The sequence below is a fragment of the Cydia pomonella genome, chromosome 23 (assembly GCF_033807575.1).
Source record: "Cydia pomonella isolate Wapato2018A chromosome 23, ilCydPomo1, whole genome shotgun sequence".
In the NCBI taxonomy this organism is placed as follows: Eukaryota; Metazoa; Arthropoda; class Insecta; order Lepidoptera; family Tortricidae; genus Cydia; species Cydia pomonella.
In genome coordinates this window covers 5,991,610-6,003,552 of record NC_084725.1, presented here as the reverse complement: position 1 = coordinate 6,003,552, position 11,943 = coordinate 5,991,610, and the positions used below count along the sequence as shown (strand labels likewise).

General features: G+C 38.5%; 1 protein-coding gene across 3 annotated transcripts; it reads right to left on the bottom strand.

Moving 5' to 3' along the window:
• Positions 1–756: 756 nt before the first annotated feature.
• On the bottom strand, positions 757–10,712 carry LOC133530555 (glycine receptor subunit alpha-2-like). 3 transcript variants are annotated; one of them, XM_061868508.1, is made up of 9 exons: positions 10,486–10,712; positions 8,702–8,894; positions 7,685–7,886; positions 7,191–7,417; positions 6,752–6,834; positions 6,258–6,392; positions 5,484–5,660; positions 4,395–4,600; positions 757–4,054 (listed from the first exon to the last, which is right to left on the bottom strand). In XM_061868508.1, exons 2-9 carry the CDS (start codon positions 8,812–8,814, stop codon positions 3,881–3,883), a joined length of 1,317 nt encoding a protein of 438 aa, XP_061724492.1. In that variant the 5' UTR covers positions 8,815–8,894; positions 10,486–10,712; the 3' UTR covers positions 757–3,880. The 3 variants fall into 3 exon arrangements, with proteins under 3 accessions (XP_061724492.1, XP_061724494.1, XP_061724493.1); XM_061868510.1 differs by having other exon boundaries at positions 7,685–7,868; positions 10,486–10,711; XM_061868509.1 differs by lacking the exon at positions 10,486–10,712 and adding an exon at positions 9,343–9,725.
• Positions 10,713–11,943: the final 1,231 nt, after the last annotated feature.

The window sequence follows — 11,943 nt, the reverse complement described above, 5'->3', positions numbered from 1 at the left end:
CCCCGGCCAGCGGGATCCGTCGGCTCAGGTAACGGTACAAAGATTTTCAAAGACGCTATACCTAGTTATTTCACGATCTACCTGATCTTACGATCGGCCGCCTAACATAGTTCATAAATAGTACCTTAACAATTAACAATAAAAAATGCTAAAGTAGGTAAAATTGTAATTGTAAAGTAAATAAAAGTGATGGGTCAATCTGACTGTACCTAGCCTAGGTCCTGGACATGTCTGTTGCCAAGTGAGTCGTGACGCTGTCGGTATGTGACTTATTTTGGGTATGCTTTATTAAGGCTTACGGGTGGTAGACAGATTGACGGGGCTAATGGTTCCTTTATTTTTATATTCCAAGTTATCTGTTACTAAAGTGCAGTAAAAAATTGTCCACATGGAAAATTTTCGGAATCTTCTCACATGTTTCTTTGGAAAATAAAATTTGTCAATTCAAAAATTATTCCTTTGTTTCCTGTGAAATTTTCTTGAAACTTCCGAGAATTTTCCAGTTTTTTAGAATCTTTCCACAAAACGTGCACAACTGTACTCTCTGTAGAATGCGAAAGCTGGGCCATAAACATTTAATTGCAAACTCGTTCGCGTCTTTCCTGACAGACATCGCAGATTTAAGGGAATCTAAAGCTAATTTTTATGCGGCACTTTTACGGGCTATATAATTTTTTTCAGTACTTGAGACTCAAGTCACCTTCCTTTTTCTAAAATAGGGGTCAAACACCCCTTATGAGGTAAAAACAATTAAACAAGAGAACAAAAATTGAACATTTTATTGAACATTTCCATACTAGTTCATTACCATTTGTGAATCCAATGATATCCAAAGGGATGGTTCTTAACTTTTTGTATGTTGAAGGGAAGGGATATTTTATACATGTTTCTTTTAACAAATTTTCTTTTTGCAGACACCAGCAACCATTGGGAAGTAATCAGACATAAAGTCAACAAAGGGTTACTCGTATTCACGGTCTACTTAAAGTGCTTCGGATCACTGTTTAACACATTTACCGCGGAACTACAGTCGTAGCTGATAACATAGGTTTCACTATATGTGGGGGAAATGTTTCGTAGAGGCAAAACGACAACGTGTGTGTGTGATTAGCGCTGAATATAGCGGTTATGAACCGACATAGATAACGTTTTCACAACATTTAGTTTCGCTTTCCCCATTAGTTTTTGATGAAATATAGGGTAATTGCAAATGAAATATAGGGTAATGTAATTGCAATAACTTTCGGGAAATTCTCATATTTTTGTATGGGACGCGAAATTTTCTATTTCCATAATCAAAGTTTCCCTTGTTCCTGTGAAATTTTCCTGAAATTTGTTAAATATTTTCCAACTTTTTGGGAAACATTCCGCAACTATATTTAGCTACTTCGAATATAATTAGAAAAGCAATCGTCGATGGGAGAAAAAAAAAGTTTCAGTTATTAGCATTTCATTTATCTATTTTGTACCTAAATATACACTAATTTCATTTTAATTTATTACTAACAAACAATCTTTCATAACACTTTTTAGTGTCATCACAAACTCAAAATTTTCGTTTACACACATTTTTATTTAATATAAGCAACGTGTGTCGTATACTCGTAAGTTGAACAAAGGCGGCTAACTTAAAAAATGTAGATATCTCCCATAGAAAATTTGAATTTCGCGCCTTTTTCTACTGACAGGGTGGGTGTGTTTGAGTATACGTAGCCATTTTCCAACCTTAGTACGGCCCAGGAAGATTCGAAATCAATGCTGAGTCATTTCAATCATGCACTTACTAGTTAACTGCTTACCATCAGGCGGGCCGTATGCTTGTTTGCCACCCTCGTGGTATAAAAAAAAAGTACACGGCGTATATTTTTGATACGACCGCATAACCAAAGGGCTTTTAGGCTTTAATTAACACACTTTCATGAATTTTATAAAAAGCAGACGACTTTTATTTTGCCATATTTACTAATTCAGCAAACAATGTATCACTACTAGCACAGTCGGATTAAGATCAACCTCGAAATCTCTGGAACGGTAATGAAATTTGGTATGTATCCCTTGACATTTGGGGATCTCGAGGAATCGCAGCCATCTTGGAAAATGTGTATCAGCCAGGAAAAAATCGCGTTTGACTCAAAATCAACGTTCTTTACGAAAATATCGTGTAAGATAACATTCAAGCTTATTAAATTCTACACAAAATAGTCCTAGATATGTTTGCGGAAAAAATACATCTTGCTATAAAAATTACTTGCTATACCCAGATTTAGCGGTTATAACCTTTGAGGGGATAGTCTCTTAATAGAAAACTTGGAAGAATATGAATTCCACTTTTAACTATACATTTGTACATGATCTATTCCAATATCAATATTTTACTTGACTGCGACTTAACCAGAAAGTAGGGTTATGGGTTTCAGTACTGATGATTCAGTACAACCTGTAGCTTAGGATACTGGATCGATTTTTTTAAATGTCATATCGGTAGATTGGTTAAGTCGCAGTCGAGTAAAATGTAGGATAGATCACGTACAAATGTATAGTTAAAAGTCGAATTCATATTCCTCCGAGTTTCCTATTAAGAGAATGTCCCCTGGAAGTGTATAGGCGCTAAACATAGATTCAGTAAGTATTTTCTTTAACAAGGTGTACTTTTTAAGATATCAAGGACTTTTTAGTGTAGAATTTAATAAGCTTTAATGTTGCCTTACACCATATTTTCATAAAGAACGTAGATTTTGAGTAAAACGCGAATTTCTCCTGGATGGTACACATTTTCCAAGATGGCTGCGATTCCTCGAGATCCCCGAATGTCAAATGGTGTGGGCATGAAAACGGGGCCTTTAATTTATATACCTACCAAATTTCATGACTGTTCCAGATATTTCGAGGTTGGTCTTGATCCGATTGTGCTATACCTACTTTGTTTTAACTCAAAACGTGAGATTTAATGACGCGACGTCACAACTGTCACAAGTGGCCATGATGTACGAAATACATTGCCGCTAAAAAATGTTCAAAAATTAATTATACGCTTTTTAAAACGTAGTCTCCATTTTCCTCTCTGGATAGTAACATTATGGAAAATATTTTTACATAATTTGATGTAGGTACATTAAGAATAGCTATGCCCCAACGTTTGTTTTTTTTGTCGATTTTTTTATTATTATTTTAAGAGTTAAAACAGTCAAACGTAGTATAAAGTGCTAAGTTTTGTAGGATTTTTTTCTGGCAGTTAATTTATTTGTCAGTTAGCTACCCAATATTTTACTTTTGTGAAACAGGCACTAAGACAAATTCGACCTTCGAATTTAACACATAATGTGATATTCTGGTCAAAAGTTGGTATTTAACAATTTATACTCCATACATACTCCTATGATTTTTTTGTTGGAATGTGCACATATTATTTTAATAAACAAATCTGATCAGGCCGCGTAGCCAACGTAAAAATCGTTAACGCACCGCAGCGTACCGTAGTCATTTTCTCTATTACTGTCGTACTAATGTGGAAGAGTAATAGAGAGAGCTGACTACGATGCGTTACGAAGCGTTAACGACTTGCACGTTGGCTACGTGGCCAGGCGTGGCGTGGTGGTGGTGGTGGTGGTGGTGGTGGTGGTGGTGGTTGGTTTGCGCTACAGCAACGAAACGCTGTCTCTCTATCACTCTGCATCTGTTAGTGCGATAAAGGGACAGATAGCGTTTCGTTGTCGGAGCGCAAACGATTGCCACCTTGGCTAGGCACCTAGGTTTAGCTGTGATAGGGTAAGAATCAGACAAAACTTAATTACATTAGATTATTTACCTGACACTAAAGTTGACTTATCAGAATTGACATTAAATCTTCCGGGGACCATATAATTTTGTACAAAACGACAACTTACAAGAAAGTAGACCAATAGACGACGTTCAGTATAAAGAAAGAGAAGGGGAAGAAGAAGCGAGAGAACCGATCGATGTATACTGCTGTCTCTCTCCCGTTGCAGAAGGTCTCGTATTGTGGGAGAGAGGCGGAGGTACTTGCTCGGGGGTCCACGGAGTTTGGGAATATGTGCTGAAAAGTAAACGAAAATAGTTATTTGTGATACAATGAAAAATAAGCAATTTCAAACAATGGTGGAATTTTAAAATACGTGCGAATGACACAAGGGCTTTGCTAAGGGGGACAGGGGGGCAGCCGTCCGTAATATTTTTGGTTTTGACTAAGGTTTTTTCCTAAACTATTCTGGTCTCCTACTGCTGGGCAAAGACTTCTCTCCTTAATGTCCACGGCTCCCGATTTAGTGCTTCTTCGGGCCAGTTGTTAAGAAAGATGAAGGTCTTCCAGCCATATCCGTTTGGGCCTAAGTCTAAGGTTTTATGACAATTATTTGTGTGGACGATAGTTGACTGACCTTAAAAGCGTCTAAATCTCTGGACAGATCTTCATCAGAGTACCCCTTCATGGCCTTAGTAGCCACGGGCCCCATGTAGTTGTTAACGACCGCGAACTCGAAGAGCGAGAGGAACACGAAGACAGAGCAGGACGACATCCACACGTCGATGGCTTTCACATAAGAGACGGGCGGCAAGCTTTGCTGGGATTGGGTGTTTTGGGTAGCTGGAAAATAAGATAAATAAACTGTAACACGACTACTGTTTTTCGTAAAGAATCACCTCCTTCGATTTGATTTGTTTTTTACATCTACCTTTTCCACGGACACACGTTCTCCTAAGATGGACAGAGAAAAGTATCTATTATCCTGTCCTGTAGCAGAAAGTGTCCACCGAAAACGTAAATGTAACAAGCCCTTAGGTACTTTGAATCTTTCCGCCTTATAATTGGACGTAGTTTAGCGAAAAGGATCCATCCTCTAAAATTTGTCATTTAAATAAACGACTTTTCCTTTTGTCAGAAAGTTCCAATTTTATTGGCAGAATTTTGTAGATTGGATCCTTTTTTACCGTAAAGTACGTCCAATTACGACCGCGAAAAATCACAATGGCGTTTTGCAACCTACATATTTTGGCAAATTATTCCGACACATCCGAGCATGCGTATAGAGAAAAATTGAGTCTTCGGGTTGTCCGGAGGCTAACGGTTCGGGTACTCACCCACCTTGTTGTTTGACGGCTTTGTTTAGAGCCGTCAAACAACAAAACATGACCGGTTCTCCGCTCCGGGTCCGCACCGGGCTTCTTCGGAGAAAAATGATGATGATAAATGTGGTGATGATGTAATGCTTTCCATAGAAAACGAAGCGCTGGATCCCCCGGTCCGGACGCGGCCCGGTCTAAGTCATCCTTAATACGGATATAACATGGCTACTCACTGTTTTCACCAGTTCAAGATTGCTCAATTTACTATGAGAAATCTATGCTCGGAGCATCTCTTCGTGATCAAGTCCAGAACTAGTCTAATAGTCAATAGTGCATGGTGCCCTTTTTATAGGTTGGTGCGGCTTTACGCGTTGGTTGTAAAACCAATCACTTCCAAAACTTACCCAATGTAAGGAGACTAGTGACTCCAAGTGTGACCCTAGCTGGTATGGCTTCAGGCTTGATCCAGAAGGAGATCCAGGACATGACGACGATGAGCGCCGAGGGTATATATGTGTGGAACAGGTGATAGCCCAGCCGCCGTCGGAGGTTGAACACCACAGCTAGGCAGGTGAAGTTTCCTGGAATCAGAGATGAAGTTGATGTACAAGCTAAACTCTGCATAGACTTTTGAGTGACAGAGTTAATGTGCCACACATAAACATCGATTTCTTCGTTTAAAGTGGCACGGCAAAAATTTGTTACTTCAAAGTCGGTGCACTGGCTAGGGACGGACTCTAGGATAAGTTAGCATCGTATCTTTATATGACGTTGAGTTTGAAAGTTGATCCTTAACCATACCTAGTGCCATATTAGAATGAATAAAACTCGTAAAGCTTAATATACAGCGAGCTGCAAAAGTACATGGACACATTATGAATGAAATCCATTAATTAAGTGGCAAAGCAATTTTAGGGCTCGGTGCACCTAACGAAAAACCTTTCATCCCTGACGTAAATCTCGGGCATGAATGAGCAGGAAGATAGGACAAAAATAGAAACCCCTGAACTACTCAACTGCCCTGCCCGCAGCGGAAAATTGCAGACCGCGTAAAATAGTGCAGTCACTAGTATAGTTATTGGATATGTCGAGTTGGGGCAACTCGACGTCCGGGTTGATCACCAACAAGTCTATCACAATCTTGATGAATACCCACCGCCTACTTTAAGAATACTGACCAGTAGAATATTCGATAGTGCAGTCGCTAGTGTAGTTATTGGATATGTCAAGCTGGGGCAGCTCGATGTCCGGGTTAACAACCAGCGGATCCGTGAGGTTCCAGATGAACACCAGGTCGTGGACCGTGTGCGACACTGGAACAGGGGAAATGGTAACCGACACCAAAACAGTCGTAGAAAATTCATCCACAGCACAGGATACATTTTAACATTTCATATAGAATGGCCACATTACATTAAGGCCTGAGTGAAGTTACTTCGCCCCGCAGCGGCAGTTTGACTGAAAAGTGACCGAATCTCAGTTCGATTGGCAACGCGATGACGGAATGTTTGAAATGCCGGTATACTGTACAACGTGTACTTGTCAAGTTTAAATAAACAATTATAATTTTTACTTAATTTCATACAACAGTATCTTGATCATATGACGAGACGAAATAAAAATGAACGAGACTTTTAAAGTAAATTCATAGTAAAATATTGGGGAAACATACAGCTTTCGATCATCATAGAGCAGCTTTGCGTGTCGTGGGGGTAGGATTCGAACTTCATCGCGCACGATAACACCAGCGTCAATCTGAACAAAATACAACTATCAGTTTACATCTTTGAAGAGTAATTGGGAAGTTGAAAAAGTCTAATAGGGTTTGAGAGGTATTTGTCCCGTAATTGAACATTTGTAAGTCCTTTGAGCCGGATGAATCTACGAATCATCATCACCAGCGGCAATTATATACGGCCCACTGCTGGGCACACAAGTTTTCTCATAAGAGGATTGATTATTTATTTATAGAAGTGTATTATTATATTTTAAAGTTAAATCCTTTTATTGGGTCAAGAAAATTATTGTATTAACAATAGGAGGTTGGTTCTGGTTGGGCCAAGGTAATCAGTAGCATCAAAAAACTTGCCAACATATAGGTATTTACTCACTTGGACATATAAAGCAGCGTCTTATCATGATACAACCACAAGTAATGATTCGGTATGCTCATCTCATGAAAGGTCACTTTCTTGGCGTTCTTAAAGAAGCAGTCTGGTCTCCAGATCTTGTTGAGCCATTCCACGTCCAGGATCCGGTATTCCTCGTGCATGTTCTCTGGCAGACGAAGGCGAGGGTCCCGCCAGGATTGAGCTAGGAAGATATCTGCTACATACGTCTGGAAATGGAGAAGAAAAAGAATAAGCATCGTTTATTGCCACACAAATATAAACAACACACGAAAAGTTAAGTACATAATAGAAGAAATTATAAAAACAAAACAATAATCAAATTATACAGATCAAAAGTAAGAAGATATTAATAATGTATTTTAGGACTTAACGACAGTTCTCACTCAAAGCGATTAGCCACCGACCATATAAACACCTAAATGCGTCTCTTTTGCAAGGAATCTACAATTACACTAGGCAAAAAAGGAACTCACCATGCTCTCCTCATTAATGGAATCCAACGACAGCACAGTAACATGGAAATACACTATAGTAGGCTGCCCCAACAGCTTCGGAGCTCGATTCTTATCGTAGTACTTGGCTTTGATTGGCAGGATGTCGCGAAGGGACAGGCTGGATTCGGACTTCAGTTCTATCTCTTGGTACGAGGAATTTGTTCTGGAAATGCAGTCAACCCTGGATGAGCGGGATTGCAGAGAATTAATCCTACCTGATTCTTACTTTTATGAAAGGCACAAGGCAATTTATCGTACTAGGCAAATGAAAGCGTAAAATTGGAATAACATATGTTCTTTTGCAGGATTCGAACCTGTGACCTGTCGCTATCCTTAAGCAGTTGATTTAACCAAAGAGAATTTTTAGATAGAGGTGGATTGTCAAGGAAAACTTTATAGCCACAGTAAATTTACTGCCATCTTACGACACATGATTAAAACTTTTAGAACGCCATTTGGCTTTGATCCTTATTCTATCACTGATATATGTTAAATTTGTTAAATATCAAAAAGGGGCGCTATCTAATAAATCAAAGACCAAAGGTATCGGCATCGTTGTGAGCGATGGCGCCATATCCTTTGGGTTATGCACAGTAAGATGGCGCCACTCTTTGATATTTATTAACTTTACACATATCAGTGGAATAAGGATCAAAGTCAAATGGCTTTCTAAAAGTTTTAATCATGTGTCGAAAGATGGCAATAAATCTACGTGGCAACAAAGTTTTCTTTGACAAGCCACCTCTATCTCAAATTTTCTTTGCTTTAACCAATTGAGCTATCCAAGCAAAAGATAAGTACTCATATTTGATGAGGTATGCTTAATTAAAATTTGTGCATGTTCCAGAAAGTTACCAAAAATGTTAGGAAAGCTCTGGGAAACCTGGAAAATTTCGGAATTTAAAAAAATAATAATTTTGGAAAGACTCCCATAAACATTTTGAAAATTCTCCGAAATCTTATCATTTCGCAACTATGAGTCAAACGTATACTTACAGAAAACTGACAGCAGCCTGCACTCTTCCCGCATCAGCGTTTCCCTCAAGCACAAAAGAGAAGAGAATACCACACCACGCCACTCTAAAGTTCATATTGAATACGTGTTCCATTCACTTTAGATCACTTTCATCTAAATTTTAATGTTTTGTCATCTTTGTGAATACTTCATACTTGCTCCGGCGTTTCCTATCTATTAAGAATGGAAAGAAAATGTACCTTATTATTACTATTAACTTTTGAAATAGCAACTTACTTTTACGGTGGGCGTTTTCTAAAATAAATTTTGAAGACCTGATTCTCAGAGATCCTGGTGGTTTTGGGTTTTTTCAACTCAAAAAAAAGTCCCATTTTGTATGAATATTCTAGTTTCCACTACGTCACGCACATACAAAAAATTCCACACTAAAAACGTTCCATTAGGAACGGACATTTCGGGACAACTTTTTTTAGTGGTAGGATGGAGAATGTTGTCGATTTTGAGAAGAATGAGCCCAAAATGTCCAGATTTGTAATAATCAGGTCTTCAATATTTATTTTAGAAAACGCCCCTGTAGGTCTACTAAATTTTGTACGCAGGACGAAATCCACTTTCGATATTTGTTTATTAATTAATTCTGTAACTAAATGCAACACAATACCCTCTCGGCTGTATATGATTAGGATCCTGATCAAATTAACAGTCAAGGCACTTTAAAAATATCTAGCTTGTTCACAATTACACGTTGTTTTCGATCACTTATCAAGCACATCTCACTTATCTATTTTCCAAAATGACGATTTTCTATATAAAAAGGAAGTCTTACAAACACTGATTCAATTACGCCTTTCGAATTTGTCCAACGAAAGACCACACGCCGCTAAATCTAATATTTAACACTGCACTGTCTTACATCACGCTCTTCCTTACCCCTTCGTAGCTATAGTTCGTGTCATCCACGATGACGCGCAGATTTGTCAAATCTAACTTTTAATAACATGGCAATAGGAGTCAGGCACGTGTCGTCGTGAATGACACGATCTATATAACTAAAGCAGTATAACGGTGCAGCTACTCGGATAGCAATTGTGGGGCTTCATTACTTAATAGGTACCTTTTTATATGGTGTGAATGTCCAACCTAAGGGAATTGGAGCAATCAATGAGGGCATATCTTACGAGTAACTATAGTTTTATTCTGAAACTTGTTGAGATGAAGGCAATCCTACAAATATAAATGATAGCTGAACACTTTAAAATGTAAATCTAACCCTACATATATTATAACTGTGGGATACCTTATTGAAGGGCTTATTGGGTTGAAGTCAATATTGGAAGAGGATAATAAATTTAAAAAGCCCTTATTTTGTCATTTACAGACACAAAATTTAACAAAGGTTGATAAAGTTTTCAGAATAAGGGGGTAAAACGATGTCAGGACTTCGGGATCCTATTGCATGCTGTTATATGTACTTGTAGGTATAGGTATACCAAACTAAAACTTAGGTAACAGTGTGTTGAATTTTCATTGACATTTTTGTTTATGCACAATGGGATTTTATGCTATTGACCCACTAGCTACACAAGACCTTAACAAATTATATACCTATACCTTCCTCAAGATTCACTCTATTGATAGCAGAAAACAGTTCAGTGATTTTTGAGTTTATCGCGAACATACATACACACAAAGCGGCGGGGGACTTTGTTTTATAAAGTGTTAATGATTGTAGATTAGTACAGGTACGCTTATAACACATAGGTACCTAAATAACTTCTAGTTTCACGGTAAGTATTATCTTTACCTAGGTTTGTAATTTAAAGGTGTTACTATCTTGTTCACAGAATACACATTTTAATTCACGTTAACTTCATCCATGTTTAAAGGAATACACAATCACTATATTACTCAGTCTGTATCGAATATAATAGATATAACTATGTATAGTAAACATACGATCGCGATAATAAACAACATTTAAAAAGTTAAAATGAACACATTCTTGATAATGGTAACACAACGTAGGAATAATATAATTTGATATATACAGTGCGGTGGATAGGACCATGAAGCTGCTAATACTGTTCCGTATGTGATGTTCCTTTTTCGCCGAGCGATAGCGAATGGGCTCCGTTTCAGCTAAGGGCAAAACTACTTTCGTCGCATATTTCTCACTTTGTGAATGGGCTCTTTTTTTCGGTTCGGATCTACAGCTCACAGAGCTAACATTTAATAATCGTAGAATGAACTCACTAAATTCTCGTCAACAGAATTAGAATCGCGAGAGTAGCAATGGACTCGAAGACACGAAGTTCTCACTTCAACACGAATAAAATTAAACCACCTTTAAATATATTAATTATCAAACCCCAGTTCCAGTCGCAGTCGCAGTATCGCAATCGCTAATACCTATCTAAAGCGTGCGGTTGTTTGTTCGTTTGTTATAAGCGCATTAGGAATGTATGACATTCCGTTGATCGCATGCTTTTATCGCATAAAACAACCGCGCGCTTTAGACTCCGTCCCAACCCAATCGCAGCTTCCTGTCCCAGCTGCAGTCCTCGGTTCAGTCGCAATCCTAGTAGGTACCTACCTCCTGATCCTACGATTCAAAATTATGACGACGCCGCATACTAATTTCACGCTCACGCTCGCAGCAAAATCAAGTTGTATTCAGTTTTCGAAAAGAAAATTACGCACTTTTCAGCGGCTGAGGTGAAAAGTCGCAGTTATTTTTGTCGTATCGTATCGTACGCGCGTCTGTCGCCGCCGGACGGCCATATAAGGGATACAACATCATTTGTAATGCATAACAGTTGGTAAGGTTTTTCTATAATATAGGAAGCAAACGAGCAGACAAATTGCCTGATGGGAAGCAATTACCGTCGCCCATGGAGACCGGAAACACCAGAGGGGTTGTAATTGCGTTGCCGACCTTTAAGATAGGAGTACGCTCTTTTCTTGAAGGTTTAACGGTACGGAAATACCGCAAGCGACAGTTCATTCCACAGTTTAGCTGTGCGAAGCAGGAAGTTACTGGAGAAATATACAGGTTGAGGACTGCCAATGCCTATCTAAGTGGTAAAGATGGAAATGTCGTGTGGAGCGTTGGCGAAAAGAATGAGCGGAAAAATGTAAGATTTCAGTTCACGAATGTTCACATATTTGCTGTGCTTTGCTTGCTTTTCCTTTATTTTTCCATGCACTTCGCACACAATAAATCGTAGGTTTACTTTTTTATACACTATAGTCATTATTTCTT

Coding starts and splice junctions, on each gene's coding strand:
- LOC133530555 (XM_061868508.1), bottom strand. CDS start 8,814: ATGGAACACGTATTCAATATGAACTTTAGAGTGGCGTGGTGTGGTATT. Junction 6,393..6,751: donor CTCTATGATGATCGAAAGCT/GTATGTTTCCCC, acceptor CCCCTGTTCCAG/TGTCGCACACGGTCCACGAC. Junction 4,601..5,483: donor CACTAGTCTCCTTACATTGG/GTAAGTTTTGGA, acceptor CTTATTTTCCAG/CTACCCAAAACACCCAATCC.